At 42.9% G+C, this 20,054-nt stretch overlaps 1 protein-coding gene across 2 annotated transcripts in view; it reads right to left on the reverse strand.

The window, feature by feature from the left end:
- GPC6 (glypican 6) overlaps window positions 1-20,054 on the reverse strand; it is a 1,150,448-nt gene that overhangs the window by 17,532 nt on the left and 1,112,862 nt on the right. For both annotated transcript variants that reach the window (XM_005305012.5, XM_005305011.5), the window contains one exon: window positions 3,127-3,263. In XM_005305012.5, the coding sequence (XP_005305069.1) occupies window positions 3,127-3,263 (137 nt within the window). The remainder of the gene's footprint in view (window positions 1-3,126; window positions 3,264-20,054) is intronic.

Genomic DNA, 20,054 nt, shown 5'->3' on the forward strand with positions numbered 1-20,054 from the left:
AAAAATAGCGTCAGGGGGGAATTTGTAAATCACTCAAAATGTCTGGGATTTCCCCCCTCCCCGGCAGAGCAGAGCGAGCGGCTGGGAGGGCTGCAGGAAAGTCACGGGCTGGACTCCGGAGCAGCTGTAGAGGAGCTCCGCCCTGCATTCTGAGCCGGCAGCTCCTCCCCGGCAGCCCCGCTCCAGCAGCACTGTGCAGGGCCAGGAACCGGGTTTTGTGTTGCGCTGGGGAGCGCAGCCACGTGTCCGGCTCGCACAGAGCCCAACACCCTGTTCTGAGCAGCAGGGTAAGGGGGCCAGGGGGCAGGAGAAGGGGCAGGTAGGTTCTGGAGGGGGCAGTCAAGAAACGGGGGGGGGGGGTCGGGAGTTCAGGCGGGGGCTTTTTGAGGAGAGTGGAGAAAGTTTTGGGCAGTCAGGGTACAGGTAGGGGGTAGGGTCCTGGGGGGCAGTTGGGGGAGGTCTTCGGAGGGGTCAGTTAGGGGACAAGGAACAGGGAGTCTTAGGTAGGGGGTGGGGTTCTGGAGGGCAGTTAGGAGCAGGGGTCCCAGGAGGGGGCAGTCAGGGGACAAGGAGCGGGGGGGCTGGGAGTTCTGGGGGGGGAGCTGTCAGGGGGCAGGAGTGGGGAGAGGGATCAGAGCAGTCAGGGGACAGGGAGCAGAGGGGTTTAGATGGGTTGGGAGTTCTGGGGGGGGCTGTCAGGGGGTGGGGAGTGGTTGGATGGGGCATGGGAGTCCCAGGGGTCTGGCTGGGGGTGGGGGTGTGGATAAGGGTTGGGGCAGTCAGGGGACAAGAGGCAGGGAGGCTTAGATAGGGAGTGGAGTCCTGGGGGGCAGTTAGGGGCAGGGGTCCCAGGAGGGGGCAGTCAGGGGACAAGGAACGGGGGGAGGGTTGGGGGTTCTGGGGGGCGGGAAGTGGGAGGGGCAGGGGCGGGGCTAGGGCGGGGCTCCTCCCGTCCTCTTTTTTGCTTGCTGAAATATGGTAACCCTATCCACGAGGGAATCTTTTTCTTACAAAGTATCTTGCAATGGAGAAGTTGACATACGCTGACTTATGGCATATTGTTAATTTTTTTTCATAGTTGCATCTTAGGCTATTGGCTACACTAGGACTTTGGTTGCTAAAACTTTTGTTGGTCAGGGGTGTGAAAAAACCAACCCCTGACCAACAAAAGTTTCACCAGCAAAAGCGCTGGTGTGGACAGCGATATGTTGGGAGGAGAGTGTTTCCCACTGTCATTACTACCGCCGCTCATTGGGGGTGGTTTCATTATGCCGATGGGAGAGCTCTCTCCCATCGCATAGAGCAGCTACATAGATACCTTACAGCCGCATAGATGCACCAGTACAGCTATGCTACTGTAAGGTTCGGAGTGTAAACATAGCTTAAGACAAAAGACATCCAATTCAGTTCAAACTTGAAGGGTTTGTTGCTCTTTATGTGGCTGTCTAATTTTCATCTACTAGCTTGTTTCCACAAATAGGTAATGGTTAATAAATCTAAAAGGCGTGCTTGAAACTGTATCACAGCAGTAAGGAACTGCATTCATTGGGCACTCAGGACTAGAACTGTGTAAAGGAGTGAATTTTTGGTTTGCCAGCAGTTTCAAAAAATTGGAAAAAAATAATAATTTCAGGTCAACCTGACCAAAATTTGTCTGAATTTTTGGTGACTCAAAGAGTCAGGATTTTTTTTTGTTTCATGTTGTATGAAATACTTCATTCGACCTGAAACAAAGTGTTTTGTTTCTATTTCAGGCATCTTTAAACATTTTAAAATATAACAAGCAAAGGTAATTTGGAAACGAAGGACAAGATTCACCAGGAGACTTAAGTGCCGTTCATGAAACCAAGGAGGAGCAGAGAGTTCTGCCACCCCTTTATAGCCAATAGTTTTGGAGCCACAACTTGAACTGAGGTTCCCACATCCCAGCTTAGTGCCCTAACTACTCAGCTATTGAAATGGGTATCTGTCAACTCTCCTGTCGAAGCCATTCCACTTTGTATAATAAATTAAATAGTCATTGGATCAGAGCATGAGAGTGACTCTCTAGCATGGTGGTTAGGGCACTCACGGGTGGGGGACATCTGTGTGTTCCAGTTCCAGTGAAGACCCACTAGGGTTTGGGCCTAGGGATTATCACTCTTCCTCACCTAAGAATCTAGCTTTAAAAACATAAAAATGTTTCAATTTGAAAAGGTAAAACCCCTTTTTTTTCCTGACCAAAATAGTGTGCCAAAATCAATACAAATTTGTGAAATGTTTTGGTCAACCCGAATCTGAATTTTTCTGTGAAAAAACTTTGGCCAAAAAATTTCGTCTAGCCCTACTCAGAACCCATAGCTCTTCCCTTCACCCCAGCAGCACTCATAGCTGTTGCTAAACCAAATTGTAACCTTCCCTCAACATGCTCCCTGATCCAACCTGTCCACCACTTTCTCAACAATGACTATCCACATCTGTTTCCCACCTGCTGAATCAGTCTGTGAATTTAGCAATCTTCCAGCAACAGTCCTACCACAAAATAGTGATCCAACCTGACTTCAAAGTTGAAAATTACAGAAAAATTGCTGAAATATGAGAGCAGATGCCAAAGCAGTTTCTGCAATGATGTGGTGTAAGGTCAGGCCTTCCACATGAGGCAACTAGGAAGTTTACATTTATTACATCCCGGCTATTTTTCAGTTTTACTCAACCAATAACCAAAAGGATTGCCAATAAATAGTAAAATAGAGCGGAAATTCCAATATCTGCTACATCCTAAGTGAAGATCCCATGTGTAAATTGCTTCACTGTTTGTCGGTCACTACACAGGGACACTAACAAGTGCTAAAGGGCTCTTTGCGATCTCAGAATAAATAATCCACCTAGAATCTAACCAACGAATAGTCTCCATGTTCAAATCCTGACACAATGTGAACATTCAAAATGACTCACACTCTAGATTTAATGGCACTGGGTAAGTGCTCCCAACTACTAGCTTTCCTTGGCAATTACTTGTTCTGCCCTATTTCCATTTCAGCGCTTTAAGTGGTTTTGTAAACAAGCCTTAGAACACATAACAAGCTAACCATTCCAAGGCCAGATGTGGAATTAGTATGCTACTATCTGGGGAGGAGTCTTCCTCACCTAGCTTTGGTATGGCCATTCCAGCAGTCCTCTTCATTTGACATGCCAGCTGTCACTCTTTCATCCTTGCAGATAGTATATGGTAAAGTTGACCAGAACTTTTTTGAAAGCTTCAGTTTTTCTTTAATGTCTGTTACCTGATCAAGAGACAAGAGGCACACTTGGTTAAAGAGGACATCCATACTCACTGTCATTTTTAAGAAAAGAGCGTTTAATTCCATACTACTTGATGGTGGAGATTAAGAAGATCAGTGGTACTAAAAGTCAAATTCCTGTATTTCCGAGCAAGGCACATTGCATTTGGGTTGAGTAAGCACAAATAATCCAAGACACCTTTAACTCACTCTTCCTCAAGCTAGACGTTTTTAAACAGAGAGAAAAGGGATAGCAACAGAGAGAACATTTTGGTTTTCCCTATTCTCCTTTTTGACTGAAGGGTTCTAAATTTCCATCCTCCCAAGCATCAATCTGCATGGTAGTCTAATAAATGCCAATTCAATAAAACAGTGTTTCATCAGATAAAATGTCTCACCCACTGATCTACTTGGTTTTGTAAATTGTCTAAATAATTATATTTAATTCTACATGTCTAGCTTCTAATAACTGTTGAACTGGTAGTGAACAGATGCAAAGTACCCAAAAGCTGTGAGTAAAATGCAGTAGATTTGGAGTCTCTGATGCTGAAGAGATTACACACACACACATCCATCTATATAACTAGAGCCAGATAGATATTTATATGTAGACCTCAACTTCAAGAAATGATAGGACAGATTTAGAACAGGTCCCTGAAGTTGCAAGCTCCCTTCTGTGCAAGAGATTGCACCAGTTGGTATAAGCCAGCAAACCAGTGCAAACTTGCTTTCAGCATGTATTTGATGAATGTTCAGACTAAAATGTTATCAGTTTTTGTTTTGCATTTAGTTTACAAGGGCAGAAAATCTATAAACGTAGCTAAAAGGCACAACAAAGGGTAGGCTACAAAAGATTAATGGTATCATTGGGCCTGCAATGGTTGTTCTTATGGAAACAGATGCATTTCATATTAAATGGAATAGGATTATGGGGAACTTGTTGAATAGCTGTCAAAGGAAATCACTGAGTTTTATTCTTTAAAAACCAAGAAATAAAAGCTCTCTGTTCTTCCATTCAGTTTTAAGATAGGCTTTTCAGTGGTTAAGGTACAAGATTGTACTTGGCTATTTATCTCTTTTATCTTTTGTTCTGAAGACAGTGCAGCTCTCTGAACAAATGCCCCACACTGCTGTGTAATGCTGAAACTCTGTGAAATGTCACATTATACTGCAGGTGATAGAAACATCTGAGAATATTGCATCTGAAGTACTGTGCACATTTTCAACGGTTACTGAATAACCAAGATTCTAAATAAGTAAAAAAGTATTTTGTTGCATGACTTGTTGATTCCTGCAATAATAGAGATCTATATAAATCTCCTCCAACCCTAGTTGTTTAGTTTTAGTATCACACACTGCAGCAGCATGTGCAAGCCTTTTAGCTCTGAACTGGGGAGCCCTTTCAAGCCAAAAAATTACACACCAGATTATCAACACTAGGCAAACGCTCAGTGACTTTGTAAATGGTGTTGAGATAAATCAACACAGTACATTACAGAATATTATATTGATTTCTCCTGGTCCTTGCTGGATCTTTCGGGTCCCTCAGAGCAGAGTGCCCGAGAAGTGAGTGGACAGGAATTCCTCCCACTCCTGTTTGCCTGGGACTGAGGGACAAAACTGAGGTTTACCAGTGACTCAGCTAATCAAGGCAAGCAGCTCTGCTAACCCCCAGGTGCTCCCATACCAAGGTGTAAATTCCACAGTGCAGTAGCTTGGATAAATTCTATACGACACTGTCTGGCTTGAAATGGGGGAAAAATAGGCTGCAGAAAGCAGTAACAATTCCAATAAACTCCAGGAGTTTAAAAGCAACAGGAGAACATTTCTACTCTAATGGCTGTGACTAACTACTTATTTAGGCTCACTGTGATGCCTGGTGAGCAGTTATTTACAGAAGTATTCCCACTGACATCAGTGGTGAGCATGGATTCTCAGGAGTAGTGACTTATATGAGGAATGGGTTCTGACCCCTAAAACTTAGATTTTGATAGCCATATGAAAAAGAACATGACTGGCAATTTAGGACTGTACACTTTTGAGTCACAAAAGAGTAAATATCCTTTGGAAGGGGCCTTTCTTTCATTCATGAAAGGCTTCCCTTCTGCTGTGCTAATCCTGCGCTTCCATACAATTCTTAGTAAATTCTCACAGTACTGTAAGGGATTTTAGTGGAAGTCCCATGGCTCAAACCCTGGATAAGGTTTTCAGAATATCCCTGTAAAAATGAACATGAGGGGGTCCAGATCCATTGTCATTTTTGCAAACGTTATGCTGTTGTTGCACATGTACTCTCTGTGTGCGCACTGCTTTACACCTCAGAGGAATGATGGGTTATTAAACTTTATAATCAGAGAGATTTTTCTACACTACGAAAACAGACAAGACAAAGTAACAAGAGCCTGCATATAGCACTTTGCAAACATTAACTAATTAATCCTCAAAACTTTCCTCTGTAGCTGGGGGAAATGACAGAGAGAAATTTGCATGTACAAATTTGGCCAAAGCACAATACTAGTTCTTATATAGTACTTTTCTTCTATAGTTCTCAAAGCACTTTACAAAGGAAGTCCATATCATTACCCCCATTTTACAGACAGGGAAACTGAGGCATAGTGACTTGCCCAAAGTAATATCAGTAGCCGAACCAAGAATAGAACCCAGGACTCCTAGACTCTAGTTTAGAGTACAAGCTACTAGACCACACCAGCTACAGAGGATAATGCTTACCACACTAGGTACCTGTGCTCTCCAATAATGTAGTTTGAGAAGAGGTGATACTGTAGTGCTGTAATCACTGTGGAATGACAAATGTTTTGTTTCTAATGGCTCCCACTGCAGATACAATTTCTTAAAACTCAGATTATGGAAAGCTACACTCTAAAAATAAACATTTAAATTGTATTAGAGTGGGGAGTGTGGTAATGAATATTTTCACTTGCTAGCTATGTCCTTCTCTAGCCCACTTTACTCTGACATTACACAGTGTTGAATAAGGGCATTGACACAACTCATCAAGTCTTTTATTCTTTCACACTGCTTTACTGGGACTTCTGCTCATCCTTTTGAAGCATGGTAGCTATAGCTGGACTTGACAGGCTCAGCTGACCTGCTATTCTTCCCCCATGAAGCTAACTTTGACTTTGGATTTTCTGGAAGTACAGTGCCATTTCTGTTAGCCATTAGTGGAGGAGGAAATGGTGATACAAGCTATTTGAGGTTCCCTTTAAGAGATGGAGTGGAGGATGATGGTCATGTTTATTAGAGGAGTGGGTGGGTGAAATTCTGTGGCCTGCAAAGTACAGCAGGGTCAGACTAGATGATCATGATGGTCCTTTCTGGCCTTAAAGTCTATGAATCTATGTTCAGTCACATGGTGTGAAAGCTGAGTGGATCAGAGATATATTTTAAATGTAAGTCAAATAGCTGTAAAATACTGCACAGAATTAGGGAGACATAATTCTATGGAATTCATAACATTTTCCTGTGGGTTTCGGGTGACTTTAGTTGTGAGGTCATCCCAGCCACATCAACAGAAAGTCTCCTATTAGTCGCCACAGTTATGTGTTCTCCACAATACATCTTTTGAATATCAACAGCATTCTTAAAAAACACATATCAGATGTACAGTACCCCTAAGATGAGATAAAATCCATTAAGGATTCAGCTAATATTTCTCACTTGTGGTTCATGAAGTCAGACTACTGTAGCCCATTCAGTAAGCTGTGGCCTTGTAAATGATTCCTTGGTATTTATTATTCTGTGAGCTTTTCATCTGAATTAAGGATTATCTTTCAAGCTCCGTTAGACTTTTATGAAAACATTTAAACAAAAGGCCTATGTAATTTTGATATTTTATATAGTTCCCTTCCACTCTTTCTAGCAGGGATTGGCATTCAAAATCTCTTTGAATGGGATTCATCTGATTCTTGCTTGTCAGACTTCACGATCTATTTTGAACAATTCATCCAAACATTATTTTGAAAGTGTTGATCTGAGTTGCAGCAGCTGTCCATCACAAGAAAAGAGACTTACAAATTGCCACCCACAAAAAAATTAGATTTCTGGTTCATTAGTGCATGTATATTTGGTGATGGGTTTGAAAATTGTACAAGGTTAGCCTGGCCCGCCTCTGTAATTGTTAACAGAAAGAGTTACTGTGTGAGTGAGAGATGTTAAATGTGTGAGCATGAATTTAGCAATCCTTCAAGGGGGTCTTAAGTACTGAGAGGAAGGATGGACTTGTGGTTAAAGGTATTGGCTTGGGACTCAGGAGATCTGGGGTCATTTCCTAGCTCTGCCACAGACTTCCTATGTGACCTTAGGCAAGTCACTTAGGGTACTATCTCAGCAAAACACTTGGACATGTGTTTTATTCCATCCCTGTTCAGCAAAGCATCTGCTTAACTTTAAGTATGTTAGTCCCTTTGAAGTTCAAAGTATAAACTGAGGGTAAGACATTACCATTCTGATTTTTCAACTTACCTTGTACACAAGACAAGTATCAGGCCCTTAAATCTCTAGGGAACACAATCCCAGAATGATTAGCTCCATCATAGAAAAACACCTGCTAACTCCTACTATTCAGAACAGATAATTTGGGTTAATTAAGAAATGTAACACAAGAATAATAAAGGCCTGATAACAAAATGATGGTATTTCATTAATATGGAAGACCCAGGAGAAATTTACCTGAATATTTTTGAATTGTGTAGTCACAGTTAGGAATTAACCACACAATCATCTGCTTTCGGTAACAGTCTGTTGAACATCATACAGGTAGTAACATGAGCAAGACTCAGGCATTGTTTTAAGAAGAAATGTTTCCTATTACTCTTCCCCTCTGACATTTTTTGAGCCACCTTTTTATGGTTATTCTGCAAATTTCAGATGGTTTTGTATTTTAAATTTAAGTGGGAAGCTAAGTTTGCCTTTCTGTTGAAATGTTCTCCCAAGTGAGGCCCAGAGAGTCTAAAGCAGTGATACTCAGACTGCGGCTCATGAGTCACCAGTGGCTCTTTAATGTGTCTTCTGCGGCTCATTGCAGTACATGATATTAAAACACGGTGTGATTTAATTATTAACCAATCAAAGTTATTAACCAATCAGGATGTTTTTACTATGTTATTAACCAATTTAGTTATCAACTTGCACTAAATTATTAATTTATTTGCTGTGAGAATTATATATAAGCTAAATATTTCCTTTGTCATACTGTTTAAATATGACTATATAGATCAGGGATCGGCAACCTATGGCACGCGGCTTACCAGGGTAAGCACCCTGGTGGGCCAGGCCGGTTTGTTTACCTGCTGCATCCACAGGTTTGGCCGATCGCGGCTCCCACTGGCCGCGGTTCGCTGCTCCAGGCCAATGGGGGTGGTGGGAAGTGGCGGCCAGCACATCCCTCGGCCCGCGCAGCTTCCCACAGCCCCCATTGGCCTTGTACGGTGAACCGCAGCCAGTGGGAGCCGCGATTGGCTGAACCTGTGGATGCGGCAGGTAAACAAACCAGCCCGGCCCGACAGGGTGCTTACCCTGGCAAGCCGCATGCCAAAGGTTGCCGATCCCTGATATAGATAGTACTATAGTAAATGAAACAATGAAGTCACACTACTGTGGCTCCTTTGGGTAATGTTGATCACTAATTTGGCTCCTGAACAACTGAGGTCTGAGCATCACTGGTCTACAGCCAAAATCCAGGGTTGGCTTTTATCCCTCTCAGTTCTGTGTGCAAACCTCCCACTAGTCACCAAGAGGTGTAGTGTCAGCAGGAGTAACTCTATCAGAGCTTTCTGGGCAAAATTCTGCACTTAAGTAAATAGTGGTGTAAATGGTCAGAAAATGTTTTAAGTGGGTATGCTCTGTAAAATATGGTAGTGTAATTTGCACCCATTTGGAACCATGCCAATTGACACCAGGTGCGGAGCTGATCCTTGGTTGTCACTGGGTGTGCAGAACAAATGTAACTTACATGCTGAGGAAGTAAAAGGGGAGATATAGCAACAAAACCAATTAAGAGGAAGGTGTAAGAGAAAGCAAGTGGTGTTGCCACCAAATGCCAATCTGGTGCAAGTTACCATACTTGTGCCTCTTGCATGCAACATGTAACGTACACCACCAATTTATGTCACTTTGGAGTTTGGTTCTTATTATTTCTAGGTGAAAGATCACACAACCTTCTCCTTAGTACTAGTCAGAGCAACATACTCAGACTCGCTCTCTCTCTCATACACACACAACATGCTTACAATGATGCAGAGGTAATATAACAATGGGTATCTCAAGACTAGATTTATGTACATAAAGCCCGACTATTTAAGTCATGTGTTGCGTAGTGAAGTGCACATCCTATGTTGGTTAAATGGTAAGGGAGAGGGAATGAGCAGATCATTGTGATTTGTGTGATTTGATTTCTACTATGTCATGTAAGCCGAACACTGTCCATGAATTTCATGCATTGATTTGGATTTATGGTCACTAGGGATTTATTTGAAAGCATTCTAAAACTAATGGCCAGCAATTTTGTTTATAGCAACATATTCAGTATGCGTATGGCATGTACAGCGTATCTGACTATTTATTATGTTTATGTCTATCATTATGGTGTGATATTAAGTATAAGAATAGTATGTCAAAAGCTTAAAATTATATTGCTGGTGAGTATTTTTAGTGACAATTGTTCACTAGCCATATAAACATACTGAATAAAAATGATATGTGCACTGCTTTCCTTTGATTTCATTCAACTTCATTCCTACCAGCTTGGCTGAAATAAACTATTGATCTTATGATCCATATGACTGTTAGGGTGCACAGCCCATGGTAGTGCTTCTGTCAACAACTATGACTGAATGAGACAACTTTAATTATAGTCTTTTATTTTTGTTGTTTTTCAAACATTACTGAGCCTTCCTTAGGCTGCCTTCTCCCCGACCCCCTTCACTCCTCCCCCACAAAATCATCACCTTCCTTAGTAATTAAATGGCAACTTCCACAATTTGAATTTCCCAATGATGCCGGCTGAAAGTGACCATGATATGCATCCGAAGAAGTGGGCTGTAGTCCACGAAAGCTTATGCTCTAATAAATTTGTTAGTCTCTAAGGTGCCACAAGTACTCCTGTTCTTCTTTTTGCGGATACAGACTAACACGGCTGCTACTCTGAAACATGATAATGGGTGCAGGTTGTTTAATTTTAATAGAAATTAGGTTCCTTAGAGGCTGGACCAGTTAAACAGAGGTTTGTAAATGGACCCATAATTGAATGAATTGGAGGTCAGCTTCTGTATTTTGGTATTATCACTATAGGTGCCCATTGCACCTAATTTTTAACCTATACAGTATAATGATAATGGTAAGAATTAATAAAAGATCACCTCCTTAAGAACTATAGACTGCAAAAAAATAAACAAAAAGTGGGTAGTTTTTGAGGTAGGGAAGGGCCCTGATCTAGCTTTAAAAACAGAGTGAGTTGAGAATTTGTTCTATCCAGGTTATTTCCATACATTATATATATATTAGTATTTCCTAATAAAATACTTTTAAAAGCCAAGTGGTTGCTGAACCACACACTTAGTTGTGAATTATTTTCAGCCTTTTAAAAATGTAACTGTATATCAAGTTGATTCTGGAGGGATTATAAATCACAGGCTGGCAGATTGCCTGTTGTTACAGCTGTATGCGTTCATGTGTGCATGTGGCCCCCTTTTGTGCTCAGAAGCCTTGGAGTCGCATATGCCTCGAGATGGCACTATTGGTCAGCCTTTTCTCCTTTCTTACAACCATATGCTACATACAAATTATTTCACCGAGAGTAAAATCTTAGATTGTTCCACTGCATATAAAACTGACAACCCTGTTATTTTAAACTTGAAACTGACAGGCTGTTATTTTAATGAGGTCTGCCAGTGCCAAGGTTAACCAAAGCTTTATTTCCCTACAAAATGTTAAGGCCAGGGTTCTAAAAAAGGGGCTGTGAAATTTTATGGGTATTAATACTTTCTCAGCATGCATGTGTTCTAAGAATTTCACCAGGATGCCTGTACAACAAATACTTGGGTTTTTAAATGATTGACTTTGGAACATAAAGTCATCTAAAATTCTTCCAATAACTCCCTTATCATGATTCATGTTTCTGCAGAGAAAAGGCGATGACAGCTCTTCTAATCAAGGAGAAATGGTAAATCAGTTTTAAAGCACAAATAGACACTTTGGTAATTTATAAAACAAAACTAATGAGCTAGGAGACATTCTAAAGCAAGTATGCTCTCCCCTTAGTATTTAAAATGAAATGAAATGAAATGAAGGGAATTTGATCTGGGAGAAAAACTCATGTCTCCTGACGAGTAAAACTTAGGGACAGATTCTGCTCCTTTAATCATAGCAAGTAGAACAATACTTGACTACTAATTCTGTTGATTTCATAGATCCTCAAAGGTGGAAGGTATTTAGGTTCCTAACTTCCCCTGATTTCAATGTTACTACTCAGCATGGGTAAGGGTGCAGAATCCCCAAAGCAGAGATGGGCCAGAAGTGTTAAATGTGGACAGGAGATTGATCCCCCAAAAGTCTCAGGGTCTTCAGAGCCAGATAACTGACTTGGGCCTATTTCTGTTAGAAAGAGAGGGTTTTTTTCCATTCTGAAACGGGGGTTTTAAAGCAAGAGATGGAGCTCATTATATAGTTTTAAATAAAATGATTTCCAGACAGGTATGGTTAAACTTTCACTTTTTATGCTGAGCAGGACAGCCATCTGTGGGCTAACAAATACTTGTGCCCAGTTTTATGTGCATGTTTCAGTGCTTGTGCAAGATGTTGGCCTGTCAACCCTGGAGACTAAAGCCATCTGCCTCGTTACAGAGCAGATCCAGCACTGGCAGTGGCAGTGCAAGCTGGCCCACAAATGCCCTGCTGTTGTTTCTCAACACCAACCTGCAAGCACTACCTATAATGAAGAGATGGTAGGACAAGCCTTCTAGCTCATCTAAGTCCAGGACCCCTCTGTGGGGAGTGCCACAAACCAGGTTACCAAATGGAGCTAAATGTCTTTTTTTTTGTTATAGGGACACTTGTGCACTGAAAAATGGATTTAGATCACCAACTCATTACACATAAACCACCAGCTGGTAATGACTTTCCAGTCATCAGTGACTCATAGGGGATTTGAACCTGGGATGCAGAAGGGAAAAGCTTTATATTCAATTACTAATTTTTTGACTCATCTAAGAGCCCATTGTGACAGACTGACAATATCCTGGTCAAACCTTATGAATTAAAGTGAACTCTACTGAATTAAGTTAAGCCTTATTGAATTAGGTTTAATATCTTTGTAGTTCAATGTATTAAAAATGTAAAAAAAATGAAATTGTCTATGTGTTATAGAGAGATTGTATATATCTCCATGGGAAGGGTAAATAGGAGGAGAACAGCAAGGAGTGATTAGGCAAATTTACTCAGGTTGTAACATCTCCAGAGGGAAAAAACCACCCCCCGGAAAGATGCAAATACACTAGTTCAGATTGGAATCGTCAGGGATCCTCAGACAAACAGAGGATTTTTGGATAAATAGTCTGGTTTTTAAACTGGCTCAGGGCCTGCTTTTGGATCGAGCAAGTGGACAGGACTTGATGTCCAAGGTGGGTGCCAATCCTCATCCCTAATCACCAACCAGAACACTTATCAGAGTGAGGAGGTGATCTCAGATGAGTATGTAGGTTCTTTTATTGTTTTTAATGTTTTCTCTGTAGTGTTTTTACCTGCAGAATAAAATAGGCTTGTACAGAAAAAGCTGTGTGATACTTATAACTGTGGGCAGTCACAGTCTTAACTGTCTCTGAAGGGAAAGGAAACCTGTGTGCTTGGGCAGCCTGCCTCTTCTGGAAATAACACAGTGAAGGCAGGGAACTGTGCAGCCTGAAAATTCCCCTGTCAGAAGGGAGAGAGACTCAGGGCTCTACTCAAGAAAGGCAGTGGTTGGGGAGCTGGAAGCCTGAGCACGTGTGCCCTTGCTGGTCCACTGAGGGGGAATGCAAGTGCCGTTGCCCTGAAATGTGACACCCATTTTTAAAATTATTTCCACTGGCAGACTTGTTAAACAGTGTCGCAGGGCGATTTCCTCAACTCCCAATATAGTCATTGTAGTAATAATAAATAACAATAACAACAATTACTGTTATTTTTAACCACTATCAGTATTACTGAACGTGGTTCCTGTATTCTGGGATAGTTTAAAATGTAAATTAAAGACCCTTATGCAGGAGATTGGGAAGAAATCTAAAGACTGAAGAGACTTCTAGCAAATTTGGCATGATTTAAAATATGACATTTTGGGAGACAACTGACAGAACAGCGTGGGCTAAATCTGCAGCTGGCAAGGGGGTTGTATCCACTGAACCCAGCTCTGAATTTGGCCCTGTGTACTTAAATATCTATCTCTGACCAAACTGTGCTGTGCATGATGTTAAAGAAACACCATTCCCTTTGTCAAATGGAAGCTGCTATTACAAAAAGAAAAGAAAAGAAAAGAAAAGAAAAGAAAAGAAAAGAATTCAATCCCCTGAAATGGGAAACTGAAGGGACCTGCAAAATCTTTTCCTATAATAACTGGGAACAGTGTTAAAAAGCTGGACTGTAAATCTGATTCAAGCAAATCCAAAGCACTCATAGGAATCAGCTTTTTATTGCAGATAAGTATAAAAACCGCACCGGAAGCATACTGGAATCTTAAAGATAAAGTGCCAGGGGCTTTTCTACTACAAGACTTAGTAGCTAAGCACCGATACTTCAAGAACAAGCCTTCATCTCTCCAAGAAGAAAGCTAATGCAAAATAATATCAATGCAAACAATCAGTAATAAAGTAATTCTTATTTTTCAACTTCTATACCCTTTCAGCTACTCCAGAAATGTCTATCTGATATTGGTGATGAAATTGGTCATCCTTTCGACACACTTTGATGATTTTGGGGTATATTTCTTCTTTTGAGACACAGAGAGTTACACACATAATTACCATTTCAGACTATGGGAACGATGTGCAAATCACTTCTAATAGAGATATGTTATTCACAAGTGTTTTGTGGGGAAGCACAAGTTAGATTCACACATTTGGCTTCTAGATCATGCCTGTTTGACTAACTCTAAAAATTGTGTGCTGTAGATTGAGAGATGAGAAATACTGGCATGCCTCATTTCTTCTAATCACTACCTCTTAGTATGATTACATTGCAATCCTGATTATATATAGATCTCAGGGGACACCCATAACCTTATATATATGGGGACACCTCATAATCAGGGGTTCAGAAACATAAAGCCTATTGGTCTGGCTGCCTTTAAAGTCTGTGCTCTTGGTCCCTTCCTACCCCAACCTCCTGCAGTGCATGTTTCCAAGCCTGCAGACTAGTTCCTCATGGTTACTATATGGCTTCCCCAAGCTAGGTTGGCCCTGGAGAGGAAGCTGTACAGGGGATCCATATGGCAATGAAGAGGATAGAGGAGAAAGCCAGCTGGATTGTCTTAGTGCAACACAGGAGGATATAACTGGGAATTTTGATTAATCATTCGTCTTAGAGTTTTATACTGCTGTCCACCACCACAGTATCTGAGATGTCTTCCATTCAACATTGATACCTGCAATGGAGTCCCAGCAGACTTCATCAAGTCTCTGGCACTTCTTCCCTTTCAAGGTCAAAACTCTGCTTGGGGTAGGGTGTTTGGTTATCATTTATTTATTTTTGGTATGGGTTAAGGGCAGAAGGGGATGTCAATGTTGTGTCATTCTTATGGAGGAAAGGCCTTTTCAAAGAGATCAATCAATCAATCAGTCGGAGCGCAACTAACATTTTAATCAAACAGATTAGTAAACCTAATTTTAAATGTAGTTATGTCTTGGGTCAGAATCAAAGGGTTAATGCTAGTTGAAGGGGCTGCGAAGAATAAGAAGTTATATCTGGTGATACGGTGTATCTGTAGATGCATCTCAAAACCAGGGGTGAAAGTAGAAATAGGGACCTACCGGTACGGGGCTGGGTTGGGGCCGGCTCTGGCCCCTGGAAGGGGCGGGGCCTCGGGCAGAAGGGGCGGGGATGGGGAGGGTCAGAGCCAGCCCCGGCCCGCCCTGTACCGGTAAGTGCCCTCCCCCGCTGGGGTAGCAGCAGCAGCTGGGGGCTCCGGCAGCAGTTTAAAGGGCCAAGGGCTCGGCTGCCGCTACCGCCCTGGGCCCTTTAAACCGCTGCCAGAGCCCCCGGCTGCCGCTGCTACCCAGGGCTCTGGCAGCAGGGCTCCGGGGGCTATTTAAAGGGCTGGGGCTGTAGAGGCAGCGGGAGCCCCGGGACCTTTAAATAGCCCCCAGAGCCCCGCTGTTACTCCAGGGCTATGGGGGCTATTTAAAGGGCCCAGGACTCCCCTGCTTCTACCACCCCGGCCCTTTAAATAGCCCCCGGAGCCCTGGAGTAATGGCGGGGGGGGGCTCTGGCGGCTATTTAAAGAGCCCAGGGCAGTAGAGGCAGCGGGAGCCCTGGCCCTTTAAATAATCCCTGGAGTCCTGCTGCTGCTACCCCAGGGCTCCAGCAGCGGCGGTCTGGCAGCAATTTAAAAGGCCTGGGGCTCCAGCCGGGGCATACCGGCTTACTTTCACCTCTGCTCAAAACCACATTGACCCTTTTAACAGATATATCACAACAGGCAGCCATATTACACAAACCCACACTTCATTTGCCTCTGCTATTACCCAGCATTAGCCAGGGGGAGGGATAGCTCAGTGGTTTGAGCATTGGCTTGCTTAAAACCAAAGTTATGAGTTTAATCCTTGAAGAGGCCATTTAGGGATCTGGGAGGAGGGAAAAAAAACAACTGTCAGGGATGGTAGTTGGTCCTACTAGTAAAGGCAGGGGACTGGACTCTATGACCTTTCAAGGTCCCTTCCAGTTTTATGAGATAGGTATATCTCCATATGTTTTATTTATTGCTTCCAAGTTTCTGCCTCTCAGTGGTCTGATCCTGCAGAACTGAGACCCATCGGAGCTTCACCATTGACTTCAATAAGTGCAGGATCTGTCCCATTGACTTTTGTATTTTGTGTTCTGGATTATTTTTCCCCACGTAAATGATTCTGCATTTTTCAAATGATTGGGGAAAAAAAAGTTAGGAAGCAATTAAAAATTAACGTAGAGGCTTTTTAGTATTGCATGAACTGATCCTGCTGACACAGAAACTTATTGTGTTACTTTTGGTGAAACTTTTTCTCCAGAATCCCCAAGAAAGATGGATCATTTCATTTTCATGATGGGCCTGAGGAGCAGAGAGGATACCATATTCTTGCATGACATCAGACACAAATATCATTTGTTAAAACATCCAATTCCAAAAAAGATAGTCGCACAAAACTTGGATTAAAGACAAAAAGAACATTTTCTGAGGCAGTAAAAGCCAAGAAGCATTCAGATTTGCTGTCACTGGCTTGTAAGCTTCAGTTCTGTATAGAATGAATTCCAAATTTAATATGTACAGCAGGAGAAAGTCTTATCAGGGAAACAATCTCACTCAGCGGGAGATAGACTTACATTGCATATCCAGCACATGACGCATACTGGTGATCTTCTACATACCTTCCTACTGCAGAAAAGGGAAGGGTGTCCTCCAGTGATGTACCAGTATGTGGAGATGCTCTCTAATGACCTCTTGTGCTGTGCGTAAGTGCTCCAGGTAAACAGTTAAGGGCTCTTGTCTGCAGCCCTTGAACAAAGTCTTGCTGGATTCAGGCTTGAAAACTTAAAAGTTCACTACAACCCCTCTCCACCTCTGCCCCCAAAGTGAGCAGCAGCAATGCACATTTTCCACAAAAGAGGCATGATTTTTATGTGATTACTTCCAGGCCCTTTTGCCGCCTCTTTGTTTTTCTTTTCTTAATCCCTCTGATTTACATGGATGATTTTGTTCACTCCACTTGGAATTTCCCTGTAACGCCCACTGCTGTTTCAAAATGAGATAGATACAGCCACCTGACTATGACTAAAGGAGCTGATCCCCTATATCCAGTGTAGTTAAAAGTCTATTTAAATTGCATTAATGAGAAACAGAAGAGGAGGACAGAGAAAGCGATGGAATATAGATTACTGGATCTTAAACCCTACCCCTGATTCAGACTCAAACCCTGAACAATAGACAAAATTTAATTTGGACCCAGATCTAAACAATACCGCCTTTGCCCATCTCTGGTTGAATTACTGCTGTCCTGAACAAACAGTGTGCACGTGGATTGATATCAATTCGATAGTACCAAAATATCAAGAACTAGTCTTATTAGATTTCAATCACACAAATGGCAGAAACTTTGTGAGATTAGCTGATCTCCTGTTTCACAAGATTATGTGTTCTTGCAAGAGCGCAGTGGGATCTAAACTGGAATCAGGAAATAGGTGCCTTCTAGTTTTTGATTCATTCTGAAACTAAAACCATTGGGGCTGGTTCATATATGGGGATTTGAGTTGGAAGCCTAGGACTCTGAAATTTTGAGCAATTTCGATTCGAGGTTCATATTTTGCCTTATTCATAAATAGAATGCAAGTTGCATAACACCCTTCATATCCTAATCTGGAAAAGCTGAAGGGCAAGTGCCACTGAAAAATTCTGTGTAGAAGAAATCAGATGTTGCATCTGTTGTAAACACCATAAGTATACTGAATAATCCTAACCCAGTTACATAACCCCAGCTCTCTAGACCCTCCCATTATTCCATCTCTGTTATTATTTGTATTATGGTAATACCTAGAGGCCTCAATTGAGCTCATGGTCCCATAGTGCGAGGTGTTATACAAAAACAGAGTGACAGTTCCTGCTCCAAGGAGTGTATAGTCTAAACAGACAAGACAGATCATTCTTATTTTACAGATTAAGTAGCTCAGTCACAGAGGGATTCACCTACAGTCACACAGCCAGTCTCTGGGATAGGCAGAAACTGAATCCACGCCTTCACAGTCCCAGCCCATTACCTTAACCACAAGACCGTGATGGGTGTACTTTCCCTAACAAGCTTCCCCCATCCCGCTAAGAGACTGGGATATTGTAGGCAACCAGACCAAAAGAGATCTAAGTGAGATTTTTGTATAAACTGCCATCTCATTAGACTCATCTAGCAGAACCTTTTTAGATTGGCCTGGGAAGTTTAGCTTGTACTAACTGCCCTGGTACATTAAAAAAAAATCCCCTCCAAATTCTCTGCTGTAGAGGTCTGTTTTTAAGGTTCAGATAAACTAAGGTAACCTTTTTCCTTTGTTTTTAATTTTTCCAGCACTCTGCATTTCAGGGCTCCATCTGGGAAATCAAAACAGAAGTGCCCAGAACACATGCCCTGACTAATCTAATAGTAATTGCCCAATTTTGCAGATGCAAAAGGTTTGGATGTGTACACAAACTTTATGGGCGTTTCTCTGAGCTTCAGAAGTTTTTATACACAGCAGGGGTCGGCAACCTCTGGCACGCGGCTCGCCAGGGTAAGCACCCTGGCGGGCCGGGCCAGTTTGTTTACCTTCCGCATCTGCAGGTTTGGCCTATCGCGGCTCCAGGCCAATGGGGGTGGCAGGAAGCGGCGCGGGCCAAGGGATGTGCTGGCCTGCCGCCCTCATTGGCCTAGAGCAGCAAACCGCGGCCAGTGTAGGGTGACCAGACAGCAAATGTGAAAAATCGGGACAGGGGGTGGGGGGTAATAGGAGTCTATATAAGAAAAAAACCCAAAAATCGGGACTGTCCCTATAAAATCGGGACATCTGGTTACCCTAGGCCAGTGGGAGCCGCGATCGGCCGAACAAACTGGCCCGGCCCGCCAGGGTGCTTACCCTGGTGAGCTGCGTGCCAGAGGCTGCCGACCCCGATACACAGACTCACTGTTCTGCCTAGGGAACCATGCTGAAAAGGGTAGTAAAGGGGTACGTCTGCCAAACCCTGAGCATCTGCTACTGCCTAAGAAAATCTAACAAGTACTACTATGCTTTATGAACCACAGCGCCACCTGTGGTTGGCTGATAGCAACGTTTCTCCACAGCTGCTGGCCACCTGTCAGTGGAAAACAGTTAGAGAATTTGAAGTTGCTCCCTGCATGCATGCTGCTTAGAAGGAGTGGTGGTTACTACCAGTGGTGGTGGTAGCCTTATACACATTATTCATGGTGCGTTCCATTGGCAAAGGTGAAGAGGAGCAGTGCTGGCCCTCCCACTGCCCACTCAGGTTTGGCCCTGCTAAATTAAATAAAAATGAATGGAGATATCCTGTCTCCGAGAACTGGAAGGGACCTCAAAAGGTCATTGAGTCCGGCCCCCTGCCTTCACTAGCAGAACCAAGTACTGATTTTGCCCCAGATCCCTAAGTGGCCCTCCTCAAGAATTGAACTCACAACCCTGGCTTTAGCAGGCCAATGCTCAAACCACTGAGCTATCCCTCTGCCCAATGCTGGCCATTCATTGTGACGAGGGAATAGCAGGACCAAAACTGAATGAGAGACGTTGTGACCTGGTGCATGGGGGTTGCAGCCCCACTCAGGGAGATGTTGCAGGACCAAACCTGAGTGGCGCTGTGACCCCTGTGCACCAGGTCACAACGTCTCTCATTCAGTTTTGGTCCTGCTCCTCCTAGCAGGAGTCATGGGGCCAGCTCCTGTACCAGGGTTCCCTCTGAGGGCCTGCCCATCCTTGCCCCACTGCTAGCAGTCATTATCCCCATCTGCAGCAGGGATAGCTCTACAGGGACTTAAGGTGTGAACCATGGGAAAAATTTCTGGGGACTTTTCTGGGTTCTACCCC

This window comes from Chrysemys picta, chromosome 1 (genome assembly GCF_011386835.1).
Source record: "Chrysemys picta bellii isolate R12L10 chromosome 1, ASM1138683v2, whole genome shotgun sequence".
In the NCBI taxonomy this organism is placed as follows: domain Eukaryota; kingdom Metazoa; phylum Chordata; order Testudines; family Emydidae; genus Chrysemys; species Chrysemys picta.